The sequence below is a fragment of the Rhinopithecus bieti genome, unplaced genomic scaffold (genome assembly GCF_001698545.2).
Source record: "Rhinopithecus bieti isolate Rb0 unplaced genomic scaffold, ASM169854v2 scaffold_1306, whole genome shotgun sequence".
Lineage (NCBI taxonomy): Eukaryota > Metazoa > Chordata > Mammalia > Primates > Cercopithecidae > Rhinopithecus > Rhinopithecus bieti.
The window spans coordinates 1788119-1806709 of NW_016803658.1; the positions used below are offsets into that span (position 1 = coordinate 1788119).

Sequence of the window (18591 nt, forward strand, 5' to 3'; positions counted from 1 at the left end):
AGGAGATGACTTCTTTTTTTTACAACGTCCATGAATGTGATTGACTTTAGGGAATGCTTTCTAAGCAATAGGTAATGTAGTGTGTAGAATACAAAACATTTACTGCCATGCTGCAAGACCTCTTCAGTCGTTTGTTTTGTTCCTTCTCAAAATTCATGACGGAGGGAAGTTACCCATTTAGGACTCCAAATGTGTTTTCCTGTGGTATTCAATAAATGTTTCTTGGGTGACCAAGGTTATTAATGATAGTATGTAAAATGAAACAACATGGGTGTTATAGCATAAAAGAGTCACTGCTTATGAGCTCTAGGCCTTGGTTTAATGATTTCTCTGTGCTTCATTTTCGTTTTTGTAAAATAGGAATAACTACAACCCTTCTTGTAGAGCTGTTGTGGTAATTAAATAATACATGCAAAAGTCTAAGAACAGTTTTTGGCACATACTAATGGCTCAATAAGTTATTATTAATAGAACTAGATGTAGTAAATAGGACTGCTACTACCACTGTTTACTTTGGGTTCATTGTAATTATAATTATGTGTGTGTGTGTGTGTGTGTGTATGCTCACCTGGAAGCCTAACACTAACCAATATAAAAATTAATGAAACACATTTTATTAATTGGTGACTTCTTACTAGCAAATGTCATGCTTGTTTATACAGAAAGACTTGATAAGTGATAGTCATAATAGTTTTTATTAAATATATCTTTGATCCTGTTTTTAAGATAAATTTATATAGAAAACTCCTGAAACTGTTAGTAGTTGTGTATTAGGCACAATGCTTTACAATTTCGGTTTTTAATATTAAATTTCACACCAGGAATGTTTATACAGGTACTTTTTTTTTCCTTGTAGGTAATGTTTTCAGTGGTATTTTAGAAATCATTTTATAGGAATCACCAGTTTTGATACAATTAAAAAGATAGAATTGATTATCTTATGACATGTATTAGGAGAATTAAAACATTTTTTGTTTTTAAGGAAATTAACAGTAGAGGAAAATTACCGGTTAGAGAAAGAAGAGAAACTTTCTAAAGTAGACGAAAAGATCAGCCATGCTACTGAAGAGCTGGAGACCTATAGGTATTAAATACGTTTTCCCGGTTTCTTTATTGGGATGGGAAGAGTATCAAAAAAACCCTAATGCCAGAAAAAATAATAAATGAAAATAGAAAACATTTTAAAATCTGACAAGTGGTACAGACAAAAAAAAAATATATTTTTGTCTCATCACTTTTCATTCAGATTTCTTGGTCAGCAATTATACAGAAAATATAAAAGGAAAATGTTTTCTTTCAGGTTGTACGATTTTAAAATCTCTCAAAGTTGATATGGACAATTCTATTTCATGTTAGTGTCAATATGAATAGATTTTAATTTTAAGGTCTTTCCTCATTGGTTCAAATGGAGAAGAATATATGTAATATTAGTGAATCAATAGGTGTGCCACAAAAAGAAGAGTGAGCCACAGAGCATTCTGAAGTATTTAAAAGACTATAAATCTAGATTTTACCTTGGTTTGATTTACTAGATCCCAGGAAATAGAAAATATAGAGAAAAAAAGGGGCAAGATTCAGCCGTATCCTGAATAGTTGTGATACTTCATTTTACCTCAGTAAGCTTGAGTTTTATCCAAAATAAGTTATCTTATTAGTCTCATAAAAGTAACAAGTAAAATTTTACTTCACAACGATTGCTAATTTCCTAGAATTCTGTTAAGACTACCCACATCTGGCTGGGTGCGGTAGCTCACGCCAGTAATCCCGACACTTTGGGAGGCCGAGGTGGGTGGATCACCTGAGGTCAGGAGTTCTGAGACCAGCCTGGCTAACATGATGAAACCCCATCTCTACTAAAAATACAAAAAATTTAGCCCGTCGTGGTGGCGGGCACCTGTAATCCCAGCTGCTCAGGAGACTGGGGCAGGAGAATCGCTTGAACCCTGGAGGCGAAGGTTGCAGTGAGCCGAGATTGCGCCACTGCACTCCATCTTCGGCAACAAGAGCGACACTCTGTTTAAAAAAAAAAAAAAATGACCACCAACATCTGAATGAATCTTCTAGGATCATTCTTCTTAAAAATAAAAACAACACAATATACCACATAAATATTTGCTTGACTTTTGGTTTAGGTAAACTCAAGTAGTAGTATTATGTTGTAATCAATGTTAAAATTACTTTAGGAAAAAATTTACTGTAGAACCTCTCAGAGGTGATTATTCCGGGTTTTTTAATAAATATTTTTTAGTAGAGAGTATGTTCTGTCATTTCGTATTATATGTTAATAGTAGAATAATTACTCATTCCATTTAGAAAGCGAGCCAAAGATCTTGAAGAAGAATTGGAGAGAACTATTCATTCTTATCAAGGGCAGGTATATATATGTGTGTGTGTATATATATGTGTGTGTGTATAAATGAAAACAATTCTGGTTTGTTTGAATTGATGCAGGAATATAATTACCAGTTGTACACCTCTTTTGAGGTGTCGCATGTGGCTGTGGGACACTTCCCAGGAGCCAAAGATTCTGGGATAAGAAATCTTATTTAAAATTGCCATATTGGCTGGGTGCAGTGGCTCACGCCTGTAATCCCAGCACTTTGGGAAGCTGAAGTGGGTGGATCATTTGAGGTCAGGAGTTCGAGACCAGCCTGGCTAACATGGCAAAACCCTGTCTCTACTAAAAAAAACAAAACAAAAACAAAAACAAAAGTTAGCCAGGTATGTTGACGCATGCTTGTAATCTCAGCTACTTGGGAGGGAGAGGCGGGAGAATCGCTTGAACCCTGGAGGCAGAGGTTGCAGTGAGCTGAGATTGTGTCACTTGCACTCCAGCCTGGGTGACAGACTGAGACTCCGTCTCAAAAAAATAAAATTGCCATATCTCCTGCTGCTTTGAGAAGGTAGAGTGCATCACATAAACGTGTATCAACAGTGGGGTCTCATACTGAGTCAGGCTAGTTATATGTTAACTGGCAATTCCTGTTGATTATTGCATAAAGTAAAAGTTTACTAGACAAAAAATGTAATTGTCTTTACATTCATTTTTTGTTTTAAAATATAATAGATTATATATGAAAATTTGCTTTGAAAATGTTGCCTACTCTTCAGAGATGCTTGGGATATTTTTGAGTTGTGAGCTACATCATAGTGGTAGATATGAATGTCTTTTACTTAAGAAAATAATTGTTAGTGGCATTTTAATTACTTTCTTTTCAGATTATTTCCCATGAGAAAAAAGCACATGATAATTGGGTAAGTTTTAAATTTCCTTAAGTCTCTTTTGTCAAATTGTATTTTTTTTTTCAGAAGGTATGTTGCTTATTTAAATTAGATGAAAATATGGTATTCTAAAAAATCAGTTTCTTTTAATTTTACAAGTAGTGAAATTACGTTCCTTGTGAACTAAACAGTTTGTTCCAACACAGTTATTCAAAAAATTTGATTTTTCCTTCTTTGCTTTTATCACATTGCTTCTTTGAAAGGAGTTTATGCTCCATGGGGAAGGTGATATAATCATGGATTGATTGTTTCAGGGCACTAAATTGCCACTGATTAGTTGTGGACAAGGTACTTAAAATTCTTTGGGTCTATTTCCTCATTTGTGTAACGATGGGATTAGATTAAGTGATCTTCAAAGCCCCTTCTAGTTCTAAAAGTCCAAGTTCTGTTACCTGATTCTCAGTGTTGAATTACTGGGTACACATTAAGAAAAGGGTCATCATGAGAAATAGTGTATCAGTGCTCCAGAGGAACTGACTGTGTGGGGAAGTGATAAGGATGCAGATTTTGACTAATTATAAGAAAGACACTCTAACATATAGGACTGTTGTAATAACTGGCCTTTGTCACTAGGAGTCTTCAACAGTAGGCAGTTTGCACAGTGGGTGAATACATGGAGTCTGGAATTAGGCTGTCTTGGCTGGTGTCCTGGCTCCATCACCTATCATCAGTTTTCTTATCTGTAAGATAGAGATATCAATAGTACCTATTTCATAGGGTTATTGGGATGATTAAATTCATGTAAGGTTGTTGCCAAATGCCTGACACACAGTATACATTCAGTGAATGTTAACTGTTGTTATTGTTATAGTGAAACTTGGTAGATGTTTCTTAGACATGTTGGAGTGGAGATTCCCACCTAGGGTGAGAGATTAGATATGTTGAGAGGTATCTCACCTATTAGGTAGGGTGAGAGATTAGGTCCTCCTCAGTTGTAAGATTCTGTATGCTTTGGTATTGAGGGTTCAAATGAAAATTTGTTACTGAATTAAGCTGGGCTTGGAGATGAATTTGGTTAACCACTCCTCACCACTTGTAAAATACTTAGAAGTAGATTACTCTTTGAAGATGGAGAGGTCCACACACAGTCCCAGGGTAAGTTGGTAAGAAGGCTGTTTCTGGAAGGGCAGCAGGAACATCTTACAGATCTTAGAGGGACACTGACTTGTAAAGATTAGAATAAAAACCACAGACAACAATGGACAAGAAGGGAATATGCTGAGACCCAGAGGTAACAATTCCACATCCCTTCCTCACCCCTGCATATTTATTAAAGTCTCCTAAAGTAAAGGTTATCTCAGACGACATGGGTAGAGGCTACAAAGAGACAGTTAAGCAGTTGGATATACAGATCCAGGACAGCCAGATGACAACCTAGGATATATCTGTCCTCACGTGTTCTAGAACACAGGGCAGGCAGGAAAACCCAAGGAACCACAGGCTAAAGAATTATGTATCAGGAAGGTCACCTGGGAGAAGCTCCACAGACAAGGTGTGTTTTTAGCTGAATTGGGATTGGTAGAGGGAATGAAAGTGACACTGAGCAGTAGCTTGTCACACGCTCCAGAGCTGAGCTACCCACAGGAGCAAACTGGGGTCTGGGCAGAAGACAGTTAATAGGAGAGGCTCATATTAGTTTCTGAAAAGTCATGTGGTAACAGAGTTTAACTTGTTTTTTAGGGAAAAAGTGTTCGTTTCAAGGAACTAATCACCCAATCAGATAGAACCCAGACTGGCTGAGTTTAGAGTCCATGAGGCTCTGAATGTTTGACCCCAGGATGGATGGGGATGAGGACATGGCTCAAACTGTCAACTTTAGAGATTTGAGGGTGGGGGATAATAAAGTCTCAATTACAATAATAAAAAGATAGGATGTTTATTAAAATCTCTTGTGTTCTAGGCACTGTACTTAGCCTTTTACATACATTACTTGTTCAATCTACTCAGTAACTCTGTAAAGTAGGTATTATAATACAGATTTATAGATGAGGAAACAGCCTAAGGTCATATAACTAGAGGGTAAAGAGTAGATACAGAAATTCTGATCTTTCAGAGTCCAGATCTTACACTTTTTCTTACTTAAGTGATTATGATTTGTATACCATTGTTGTGATATATATATATATATATATTTTTTAATTTATGAGTGTTTATATTGACATGTTTATGCTTATGTTTTAAGTTTATATAAATGTATTTTTTAAATGTGTTATTTTCTTGAAGTTGGCAGCTCGGAATGCTGAAAGAAACCTCAATGATTTAAGGAAAGAAAATGCTCACAACAGACAAAAGTAAGTATGTTAGTGGGAACATTTAAAATTAGTTATTATTCTTACGTTATTTCATTAATTAGGTAATACTTTTATAAGGTTAAGTAAGAAAACTTACAGTGAATCCAGCATATCTCGTGAGATATCTATTAGTTTTAATAGGAATGTCTAGTTTTTTTTTGTTTGTTGAAGTACTTGTCCCAGGTCACTGAAGTGGCACTTGGAGGAAACTGTTAACAGATCCTTCTGCAAAAATTATAGCTAAAAAATTTCTTTAAACCAATGTAGATGGATGGAGGTAAAAATGGATGGAAAGCGAAAGGATGAATCTCTCTGACATAGTAATGCCGAGAATATCAGCCTCTTTTAATGGATAAGTAGATAGGATAATATTCACTAATTTCTCTCATTTCCTGGTTTTGTAGTATTGGCTGACATTGTTTTACAATAAAATGAAACGTAGAATAAAAGTCTACAATATAGAATAGCAGGGAAGAGTAAGTGCTTTTCTATGAAGATTATAACAGTCTTCTTAGAATGTTATAATTTCTTGTCACAATGTACTGTTAACATTATCCAATATTAGTTTTCAGTCCTCTTGCTTGTCTTTTCTGGTCTCAGAAATTAAAATCAAATTATTAAATGTTTTATTTTATATCTTATGATTAAGAACTAGAAACAAGATTCTTTTAAAATGTCACATTTGTAGGGTAAAACGTTTACGAGTAAGATAGTAGGACAAATTAATGGGATTTCCAGTGTTATAACTGGAATCATGAATGTCACATTACAATGGAAAGCATACATGACTCAAAGCCAGGAACTCTATGTCTTAATCCTGGCACTTTCGTTGTGAATAAATCATTTAAACTCCTAGCCTCAATTTCCTTAGTTGTAAAGTGATAGACTTGAACTGGTTGACCTTGGAGGACTCTTGTATTTCAAAAATTTGGATTCTGTGATACGGCACTCATGGTAGTCTAGTTTTGAAGAAGAAATAAAACAATTGTAAGGCTCCACAAAACATCACCATCCCTAGGGCAGCAAGAAACTGGTTACCCTAGTTAATAAGCAGTGGGAGATAAAAGTGTTTTGGTCAGAATAATAAATTTTAGAGGATCTGTTTGTTCTGTGTAGATATTAAGATAGTGAAGAGTAGCTTGTACTTGGTAGAGGCATTTTTTTCTTGTGGTGCTTCTCTTGGATGAGTAACTTAGAGATGTTTGTTCTTTATTTGCAGATTAACTGAAACAGAGTTTAAATTTGAACTTTTAGAAAAAGATCCTTATGCACTTGATGTTCCAAATACAGCATTTGGCAGAGGTAGTCTTTTTTTTTTTTTAACCCCTCATTTAAAATACATATTATATATATATATATATTGCACGTATAGTTTCTATTAGTGTAAGTTAATTAACACTGTTATTTATATAAATATTTTAGATTTTAGAACCAAGGTTCTAGTCTAAGCTTTCTCATAGACTCACAAGTTTCTAGGTTTTGTTTCCTGTGCAATAATGAAAATTATTGTTGCTTTTATTTCTCAGTGGAATTTTGTGAGATGATATATATTTAGTGCCTTGAGCTTGAAAAGCCAGGTGCTTGGCACATAGTAAGGTATTCATTAACAATTTTCTAGGAGATTGAATGAATAAGGAATGCTTACCTGGAATAGCATTGTGACTGTTTATATATTAACTATAGTTGGAATTTGCTTGTTTGATAATTAAAAAATAGTTTTTAATTATTTAAAAGTATTAATTTAAAATGTGGGGAAAACTCAATCTGAGTTTTGATTGCTTTAATTACCTTCAAGGGAGGACCAATTTTTTTTTTGTGTAAGATATATTTAATATTTCTGTCCATTGTTGAGTTAGGGTCTGCAATGATCTCAAACTATTGCAAACACTTTAAATTTTTTCATAATAATTTTGGTTGAATTGGAATGAAGCTTCTAAGGTAGTGAAAAATAAATATATATATAGGTAGAATTTCATTTTAATAACTTTGGAAAGTATAAAAATCACTTTTGAGAGTAAAATTTCATTAAAATTAAAGTATTTCTACTTTTAAAAAATATTAGATTATTACGAATTTCAGGTAGTAAAGTTTGGATTGGGGTGAAGTATACAGAAGGATTTTTTTTTTGTTTGAAGCCAACACAAAGTTTCAAGGAGGGTAGATAATGCTTTGATCTTTTCTTGTAGCTGGTTTGAATATTATACCAGCTACACTCATGTTTTACATTTAACATGTTTTAGAAATGTTATTTTGGTGGTTTTGTTTGTATTTTGTTTTGATTTTGACTTTGGAAACAAAACCATTATTTGAGAGTGGTAAAGTTTGTAAAGTGGTAGGTGTCTTGGCTGTATAGATTATAGATTAAGTGATTTATTTGATAAATTAGTATTTGTAAACTGACTTAGTGGTAATGAATCAAAAGTAAGTTGTAATCTTGTTTCAAAGTATTCTATGCATTTTTCTCCTCTTCATAATCTGAGCATTATTTAAACAATTCGTGGCCCAATACAGCCTACCTGGCCCTGATTTAAACTGAGTAATTCTGTGTTGCAACTCTCACTAGCTGAAATGTCCGGATGCATACTGCCAGTAAAAACAACCCCCCAAAAATCTAACTTTATGCTGCTATAATTCTAAAATATATCTCCAATATCCCTTCTTAATATAAATGATTGTTTAAGTGTATTAATTCCCAATAGGTTGATGTTTTTATTGGTTAAAGTGTCTGGTAGACAAATATTGAAAACACCAGGGTCTATATTTAATTCTGTTCTATATTAGCAAAATCAAAGGATACATTCAGGACATAGATTAAACTTAAATTGGCAATAGGATGACCTGATGGTAATTGTTGAAATGGGATTCTAACTCTATAGTGTAGCTAAGTGAAACTATGAATTTAAATATGCTGTTTTAATTATTCCAGAGCATTCCCCATATGGTCCCTCACCATTGGGTCGGCCTTCATCTGAAACGAGAGCTTTTCTCTCTCCTCCAACTTTGTTGGAGGGTCCACTCAGACTCTCACCTTTGCTTCCAGGGGGAGGAGGAAGAGGTATATTGTTTAAACATCTTTATTACTCTAGATTTCTTCCTTACTTTATATTTTCATTTCAACTTACCTTAAAAATGATCTGTAAAATAAACATTTGGAAAATACAGGCATTCCTTGCACTTATTGTAAATAACTTTTATTTGGAAAAGGATCTCTATGATACCTAATTTTGATGTATTTTTCTCTTAGAAACAGTGCTATATTAGATAACATTTTGATCAAGGACTTGATACGTATCTTTTTAAACCATATTTTGACTTCTTAAAACTATATATTACATGATGTAATATAAAATTTTATAAGACCACATGAAATAAAGTAACAGTATAACCTAGCATAAAATTATATATGTGTATGTATATATATGTAATTTTTTTTTTTTTTTTTGAGACAGTTTTCGCTCTTGTTGCTCAGCTGGAGTGCAGTGGCGCGATCTCGGCTCGCTGCAACCTCTGCCTCCCAGGTTCAAACGATTCTCCTGCCTCAGCCTCCCAAGTAGCTGGGATTACAGGCACACGCCACCATTGCTGGCTAATTTTTTTTGTATTTTTAGTAGAAACGGGTTTTGCCACGTTGGCTGGCCAGGCTGGTCTCGAACTTCTCACCTTAGGTGATCCACCCGCCTCAGCCTCCCAAAGTGCTGGGATTACAGGTGTGAACCACCATAAAACTATATTTTGATGAAACATTAGAATTTTGATGGGAACCTTTACTGTGGTCTACATCATTTGTTAATACACTGGGGGCCGGGCGTGTTGGCTCATGCCTGTAATCCCAGTATTTTGGGAGCTGAAGGGGACAGATCATGAGGTCAAGAGATCGAGACCATCCTGGCCAACATGGTGAAACCCTGTCTTTACTAAAAATACAGAAATAAGCTAGGTGTGGTGGTGGGCGCCTGTAGTCCCAGCTACTCATGAGGCTGAAGCAGGAGAATTGCTTGAACCGAGAAGGCAGAGGTTGTAGTGAGCCAAGATAGTACCACTGCACTCCACCCTGGCAACAGAGCGAGACTCCATCTCAGAAAAGAAAAAAAAAAAAACGTTGGGAAACCAAGCCACAGTTGTCCGCTGTCACCCCCTTGTATGTTGTTGAGAATTTCTGTAGGTACCTCAGGCCGAATCATTAGCTATTCTACATTTATCTCATCAGCATCGCCCTGGTGTTACAAAAGGCCCTATTACCTTTGAAAACTCCTGTGTACCTGGAGTTTTCCTTTTTTGATCTCTCACCATACTTTCTTTGTCAAGTTGCTTTAAAGTTTTCCCTTAATTTGTGTCGAAATTCAAAGATATAGAGCCCTATTTATTTCAAAATCAGAAGTCTTACATTTTCAGTTCCAAGTATGTGTTTTATAAGAGTTAATGGCATTCTTCACCAGTGAAACATTCCCATCCTTTGTATCAGTGATTTTACCAGATTGAATTTGAGATAAGAACATAAATTAATGAATCTAAACAAAAACACCAAATTAAATACAACAAATCAAAGTTCGTATACACAGATGGATATTACTCATCTAAATAGTAGGAAGTCTGTGTACTTGTTAGTTGAAGCTGCCATTATTCCAAATATTTTTGGAACTCTTCCTTTGGAATTGCCTTCAAAGAATATGAGAAAATCAACTTTCTACTCTGTGTTCATGAGATATTCTCCCTTTGCCCATATCCTGTTTGTATCCTCTTTTTCCACCCTCATTGTGCTTCACTTAGAACTGTTCCTGTCCACCTCCCAGTCCCCCCAGTAGATTGGGCCACAGCCTGGGGTCCCTACAGAGCCTTTGCTTGTGTTGATTTTGAACTGGAAGCTCCTAGGGAAAGGGACTGCCCTATAGACTGATACTTAGAGCCTTAGGGAGGCTTTGCATTGAGCACTTCAGGAAAGGGACTGATTTTGATATTAACATGTCTGCTGCAAGCTTAGGACTTAGTTATCTAAGTCCACTCCCACCCCTCCATTTTTTACCTTGACTTACATTAAGAAATTTATTTTATATCATGTCATATTGTACACCAACATAAATATGATTGAAATATAATTGAAACCAGCTACATGAAATAGTACTTACCATTACAGTTTTGATGCTTTCTTTTCAGTTTTATCCCGTTTCATTAATTTAATCTTAATTAGTATTATTTTTTAAACTTCACACATCACAAATGAATAGGAGCTAGCAGTCTGAAAAAACAGTGCCCTAGAAATAAGGGTATAATTGGCTAAACTGCAAACATGAATCACTGGAAATTGAATTACATAAGTCAAGGATTGCTTGTAGTCAGTTGAATATTTGGAATGATTAAAATTTACATTTGATTTCTCCTCTTTCCTCTCCTATTTAATTTAAACATACAGTGTGTTTAGATTATCTGCAAGGGTGTTTTACTATTTGTTTAAAAAGCTACAGAAGTTCTAGGTAAGTTGTCATCGGGTCTTACAGAGTTGATTTGAACTAAAACTTTCTGTGATCCACCAAAGGAGGATGGAGAGTACCTGTTGTTTTCCTTACTTTTATTATCTTTTTAATTTGAAGTTTGGGTGAGTGGTATATTTGAATAATATTGAGTACGAGTGAAACAATTTCTTCTTGGAGTAAATTGTATGTAACTTGGTTTGAATAGAAAACTTTAACCATTAGCATTTTTAGGTTTGTAATTTTCACTGGGTAGTCAGTTGACCTGTAACTTTGGTCTTCTGGAAGTAAGCAATCAGGAGGAAAAGCCTTTGAATGTCTCCTTTAAATATCTGTGCTTCATTCCATATGAACTCTGCCTAACTGACAGCTTGCACATTTTCTGCTTTCCCAGCCTTCTTCTTCTAATGAGCTAATTATTAGGATGAAGAAGCGAGAAGGAAAGATTTGGGGAATCTGATAGAACGTATACTCATAAGGCAAAATGATAGTTTACCTCCTGATGTAAAAGTCAGTTGATCTGATTCTACTAAAGGGAGTAGATGGAAAATTTGTTTTAAAGATTACTATATATTAAACTTGAATGCTTATGCTGATTTGTACTAGTTACCAAGAAAAGTTAAAATTAATTTTGGTTTGTTCTCTTAAAGGAGGTACTGAAATAGAATAAGAATTTTTGTTAGACTTCTTTTTTTATTTTTTATTTTTTTGAGATAGAGTCTCACTGTGTTGCCCAGGCTGGAGTGCAGTGGCATGATCTCGGTTCACTGCAACCCCTTTCTCTCAGGTTCAAGCGATTCTTGTTCCTCAGCTTCCTGAGTAGCTGGGATTACAGGCATGTCCCACTACACCCAGCTAATTTTTGTATTTTCAGTAGAGATGGGGTTTCACCATGTTGGCCAGGCTGGTTTCGAACTCCTCACCTCAGGTGATCCACCCACCTCAGCCTCCCAGCGTGCTAGGGTTACAGGCATGAACCATTGCGCCTGGCTATTTTAGTTAGGCTTCTATTGAAAAAAAATTGTCCGCTGGGTGCAGTGGCTTACACCTATAATCCTAGTACTTTGGGAGGTCAAGGTGGTGGGACTGTTTGAGCCCAGGAGTTCGAGACCAGCCTGGGCAACACAGCAAAACCCTGTATCCACAAAAAATACAACAATTAGCGAAGTGTGGTGGCACATGCCTGTTGTCCCAGCTACTTGTAAGGCTGAGGTGGGAGAATTGCTTGAGCCCAGTAGGTGGAGGTTGCAGTGAGCTGAGAATCGCACCACTGCACTCCAGTCTAGGCAACAGAGTGAGACCTTGTCTCAGAAAAAGATTTTTTTTAAAGCTATTCCTTGAGAATAATAAGCTTTTGTTTCCTGGACAATACAATTTTGAGAAGACCCCCCTTTTCCCTCTCAATGACACATAAATGAGGTATTAATGTATTTTATTGAATGTTAAATTTTTTTTTTTTTTTGAGACGGAGTCTCGCTCTGTTGTCTAGACTAGAGTGCAGTGGCGCGATCTTGGCTAACTGCAAGCTCTGCCTTCCTGCTTCACGCCATTCTTCTGCCTCAGCCTCCCAAGTAACTGGGATTACAGGTGCCCGCCACCATGCCCGGCTAAGTTTTTGTATTTTTAGTAGAGATAGGGTTTCGCCATGTTAGCTAGGGTGATCTCGATCTCCTGATCTTGTGATCCGCCTGCCTCCATCTCCCAAAGTGCTGGGATTACAGGCATGAACCACCACGCCCGGCCAAAATTTTTTTTATTTGTCTTTTCCATTTTAACTGAATATGGGTTTTGTTTTTTGTTTTTTTTTTGAGATGGGTTCTCACTCTGTCACCCAGGCTGGAGTGCAGTGGCACTATCTTGGCTCACTGCAACCTCCTCCTCCTGAGTTCAAGCCATTCTCCTGCCTCAGCCTCCCTCGTAGCTGGGATTACAGCACCTGCCACCATGCCCGGCTAATTTTTGTACTTTTAGTAGAGACAGGGTTTCACCACGTTGGCCAGGCTGGTCTTGAATTTCTGATCTCAGGTGATCCACCCTCCTTGGCCTCCCAAAGTGCTGGGATTACAGGCGTGAGCCACTGCGCCCCGCCCTGAATGTGGGTTTTTAATTAAGGTACTATCTTTTCTGTGGTCGTTAAGAAGGGAACTTTAAAATTACCACCCTTTATAAATGTAAACATACCAGATTTTCTTATCCAAAATGGATGTTAGCTCATTTAAAGTGATTATTTCAACAGTGCTGTTGTTTCTGAAACTATTATTTTAGACTTGTCTTCAGAACTTATGAATTCTCCTTTTGAATGTGAATTTGATATTTAGAAATTACTAAAAGCCATTTAGTGCCAATTTATCTGTTGTACATAATGTTTTAAATCAGGCTACTTAAAACCATTTTTGGGCAGAAGTATTTATCTTTTTTATCTTCTCATTGACTCCTAACACTATTCAGTGAATTTGGACAGAAGTAGAGAGTCATGTTTTAACTTTGAGATGCAATTTTTTACATGGCTCTTTAGTTAATCTGAGTGCATTTCCAAAAGAGTTTTCTGAAAAATACTTTAAATAGTAGCAAAAATACTAAAATAGATATAGAACTGCTAAGATGACTGTTTTAAAGGGATCATGCTCATTTGGACTATTGACATATTAGTTTAAGCAGCAAAATCGTTTATATTTTTATTTAATCATTTATTTTTATACTTATTTTAAATATTTTATTTTTTATTTATTTTATATTTTTTATTTAATTATTTCTTATAATTAGTTTATAATTATCCTGTTACATCTGGCATAGGAATCATAGCAATTTACTTTCTATACCCTTATTTTTCAGACTTCATATTTATAACTTATGATTTAACCACTGATTTTATGTGTAAAACAAGCATATAAGACTTGTTAAGATGAAACAGATTTGTATGTTTTTTTCTTTAATTAGGCTCAAGAGGCCCAGGGAATCCTCTGGACCATCAGATTACCAATGAAAGAGGAGAATCAAGCTGTGATAGGCTAACCGATCCTCATAGGGCTCCCTCTGACACTGGGTCTCTGTCACCTCCATGGGAACAGGACCGTAGGATGATGTTTCCTCCACCAGGTATGTAAAGACAGTAGTTATTATTTCTCTTTGAAAGGCAGCTGGGATGTGGAATACACAGGAATGGAAGAAGAGAGGAGTATATGTTTGTTTTCTCTTAGGAAATATCATCATACATTTTTGAAAACAACAATGATAAGTAATCTAAACAGAATGATTGGAGGTAATTGTTCATATTATAGAAAGCTGTTTTCTCCCTCAATGGAATGTTTTTATTGCTTTGTTGCTTATAGAGGTAATAATGCATGTTTACTTTAGAAAATCCAAACAACACAGAAATGTATAAAGAAGTGAAAAATCCCTTTTGTCATCTTAGTGTGTCCTTCCCAGAATTTAGTTGTAGGTATATATCTTTTAGAGATTTTTTTGGGTATACATTTATACACATAGCTATTCAAATTCTTTTAATCACTCTGTGCAGTTGTACCATTCACCCTCTTTTGTAATTGTCTTTTTTCACTGACCATTTTATCTTTCCAAAGTAAATATATTTACCAGAAGAGTGACAGCAGAATATCTTGAAATAAGATAATAACTGCTGTTCTAACAGCTGCATCATCTACATTAGGTATTTCTCCTGATGCTATCTTTCCCCTGGCCCCCTACCCCCAGACGGGCCCGGGTGTGTGATGTTCCTCTCTCTGTGCCCATATGTTCTCATTATTCAACTCCCACTTATGAGTGAGAACATGTGTTTGGTTTTCTGTTCCTGTATTAGTTTGCTGGGAATGATGGTTTCCAGCTTCATTCATGTCCCTGCAAAGGACATGAACTCATTCTTTTTTATGGCTGGATAGTATTCTGTGGTGTGTATGTGCCACATTGTCTTTATCCAGTCTGACATTGATGGGCATTTGGGTTGGTTCCAAGTCTTTACTATCGTGAGCAGTGCTGCAGTAAACATACTTGTGCATGTGTCTTTATAGTAGAATGATTTATAATGCTTTGGGTATATACCCAGTAATGGGATTGCTGGGTCAAATGGTATTTCTAGTTCTAGATCCTTGAGGAATCACTGCACTGTCTTCCACAATGGTTGAACTAACTTATGCTCCCACCAACAGTGTAAAGCGTTCGTATTTCTCCACATCGTCTCCAGCATCTGTTGTTTCCTTACTTTTTAATGATTGCCATTCTGACTGGCATGAGATGGTATCTCATTGTGGTTTTGATTTGCATTTCTGTAATGACCAGTGATGATGAGCTTTTTTTCATATGTTTGTTGGCTGCATAAATGTATTCTTTTGAAAGTGTCTGTTCATATCCTTCGCCCACATCCTTCACCTACTTTTTGATGGGGTTGTTTGCTTTTTTTCTTGTAAATTTAAGTTGCTTGTAGATCGTGGATATTAGCCCTTTGTCAGATGGATAGATTGCAGAAATTTTCTCCGATTCTGTAGATTGCTTGTTCACTCTGATGATAGTTTCTTTTGCTATGCAGAAGCTCTTTAATTATATCTCATTTGTCAATTTTGGCTTTTGTTGCCATTGCTTTTGTTGTTTTAGTCATGAAGTCTTTACCTATGCCTATGTCCTGAATGGTATTGCCTAGGTTTTCTTGTAGGGTTTTTATGGTTTTAGTTCTTACGTTTAAATCCTTAATCCATCTTGAGTTAATTTTTGTATAAGGTGTAGGGAAAGGGTCCAGTTTCAGTTCTTGGCATCTGGCTAGCCAGTTTTCCCAACACAATTTATTAAATAGGGAATCCTTTCCCCATTGGTTGTTTTTGTCAGGTTTGTCAAAGATCAGATGCTTGTAGATGTGTGGTGTTACGAGGCCTCTGTTCTGTTCCATTGGTCTATGTATCTGGTTTGATACCAGTACCATGCTGTTTTGATTACTGTAGCCTTGTAGTATAGATTGAAGTCAGGTAGCATGATGCCTCCAGCTTAGTTCTTTTTGCTTTGGATTGTCTTGGCTATATGAGCTATTTTTGGTTCCATATGAAATTTAAAGTAGTTTTTTCTAATTCTGTGAAGAAAGTCAGTTGTAGCTTGATGGGAATAGCATTGAATCTGTAAGTTAGTTAGGGTAATATGGCCATTTTCACGATATTGATTCTTCTTATCCATGAGCATGGAATGTTTCTTCTTTTGTTTGTGTCTTCTCTTACTTCCTTGAGCAGTGGTTTGTAGTTCTCCTTGAAGAGGTCCTTCACATCCCTTGTAAGTTGTATTCCTAGGTATTTTATTCTCTTTGTAGTAGTGTAGCGGATGGGAGTTTGGTCATGATTTGGTTCTCTGTCTGTTATTGGTATGTAGGAATGCCTGTCATTTTTGCGCATTAATTTTGTATCCTGAGACTTTGCTGAAGTTGCTTATTAGCTTAAGGAGTATTTGGGCTGAGTTGATGGGGTTTTCTAAGTACACAATCATGTCATCTGCAAACAAAGACAACTTGACTTCTTCTCTTCCTATTTGAATACCCTTTATTTATTTCTCTTGCCTGATTGCCCTGGCCAGAACTTCCAATACTATGTTGAATAGGAGTGGTGAGAGAGGGCATCCTTATCTTGTGCTGGTTTTCAAAGGGAATGCTTCCAGCTTTTGCCCATTCAGTATGATACTGCCTATGAGTTTGTCATAAATAGCTCTTACTATTTTGAAATACGTTCCATCACTACCTAGTTTATTGAGTTTTTTTTTTTTTAGCATTTATTTTATCGAAGGTCTTTTCTGCATCTATTGAGATAATGTTGTGGTTTTTGTCATTGGTTCTGTTTATGTGATGGATTACGTTTATTGATTTGCATATTTTGAACCAGCCTTGTATCCTAGGGATGAAGTTGACTTTATGGTGGTGGATAAGCTTTTTAATGTGCTGCTTGATTGGTTTCCCAGTATTTTGTTGAGGATTTTTGCATCAATGTTCATCAGAGGTATTGGCCTGAAATTTTCTTTTTTTGTTGTGTCTCTGCCAGGTTTTGGTATCAGGATGATGCTGACCTCATAAAATGAGTTAGGGAGGAGTCCCTCTTTTTCTCTTGTTTGGAATAGTTTCGGAAGGAATGGTACCAGCTCCTCTTTGTACTTCTGGTAGAATGCGACTGTAAATCCGTCTAGTCCCGGTCTTTTTTTGGTTGGTAGGCTATTAATTACTACCTCAATTTCAGAACTTGTTATTAATCTATTCAGAAATTCGACTTCCTCCTGGTTTAGTCTTGGGAGGGTGTATGTGTCCAGAAATTTATCCGTTTCTTCTACGTTTTCTTGTTTGTTCACGTAGAGTTGTTTATAGTATTCTCTGATGGTAGTTTGTATTTCTGTGGGATCAGTGGTGATCTCCCCTTTATGATTTTTTATTGTGTTTATTTGATTCTTCTCTCTTTTCTTCTTTATTAGTCTGGCTAGTGGTCTATCTATTTTGTTAATCTTTTCAGAACACCAGCTCCTGGACTCACGGATTTTTTGAAGGGTTTTTTGTGTCTTTATCTCCTTCAGTTCTGCCCTCATCTTAGTTATTTCTTGTCTTCTGCTATCTTTTGAATTCCTTTGCTCTTACTTCTGTAGTTCTTTTAATTGTGATGTTAGGGTGTTGATTTTAGATCTTTCCCGCTTTCTCCTGTGGGCATTTTAGTGTTATAAATTTCCCTCTAAACACTGCTTTAGCTGTGTCCCAGAGATTCTGGTGTGTTGTGACTTTGTTCTCATTGGTTTCAAATAACGTGTTTATTTCTGTCTTAATTTTATTATTTACCTACTAGTCATTCAGGAGCAGGTTGTTCAGTTTCCATGTAGTTGTGCGGTTTTGAGTGAGTTTCTTAATCCTGAGTTCCAATTTGATTGCACTGTGGTCTGAGAGACTGTTTGTTATGATTTCTGTCCTTTTGCATTTGCTGAGGAGTGTTTTACTTCCAAATATGCGGTCAATTTTAGAATGAGTGCTATGTGGCACTGAGAAAAATGTATATTCTATTGATTTGGGGTGGAGAGTTCTGTAGATGTCTATTAGGTCTGCTTGGTCCAGAGCTGAATTCAAGTCCTGAATATTGTTGTTAATTTTATGTCTCGTTGATCTAACATTAACAGTGGGGTGTCAAAGTCTCTCACTATTATTGTGTGGGAGCGTAAATCTCTTTGTAGGTCTCTAAGAACTTGCTTTATGAATCTGGGTGCTCCTGTATTGGGTATATATATATTTAGGATAGTTAGCTCTTCATGTTGCATTGATCCCTTTACCATTATGTAATGCCCTTCTTTGTCTTTTTTGATCTTTGTTGGTTTGAAGTCTGTTTTACCAGAGACTAGGATTGCAACCCCTGCTTTTTTTTTTGCTTTCCACTTGCTTGGTAAATCTTTCTCCATCCCTTTATTTGGAGCATATGCGTATCTGTGCACATGAGATGGGTCTCCTGAATGCAGTACACCCATGGGTCTTGACCCTTTATCCAATTTGCCAGTCTGTGTCTTTTAATTAATTAAAGATTAATATAGTTTTTTTTTTTTTTTTTTTTTTT

General features: G+C 36.0%; 1 protein-coding gene across 1 annotated transcript in view; it reads left to right on the forward strand.

The window, feature by feature from the left end:
* LOC108544435 (cTAGE family member 5) overlaps positions 1-18591 on the forward strand; it is a 120668-nt gene that overhangs the window by 79457 nt on the left and 22620 nt on the right. The window contains 7 exon segments of the mRNA XM_083287454.1: positions 983-1084; positions 2314-2374; positions 3220-3255; positions 5506-5573; positions 6793-6875; positions 8500-8628; positions 13976-14134. Coding sequence (XP_083143580.1) covers positions 983-1084; positions 2314-2374; positions 3220-3255; positions 5506-5573; positions 6793-6875; positions 8500-8628; positions 13976-14134 — 638 coding nt within the window.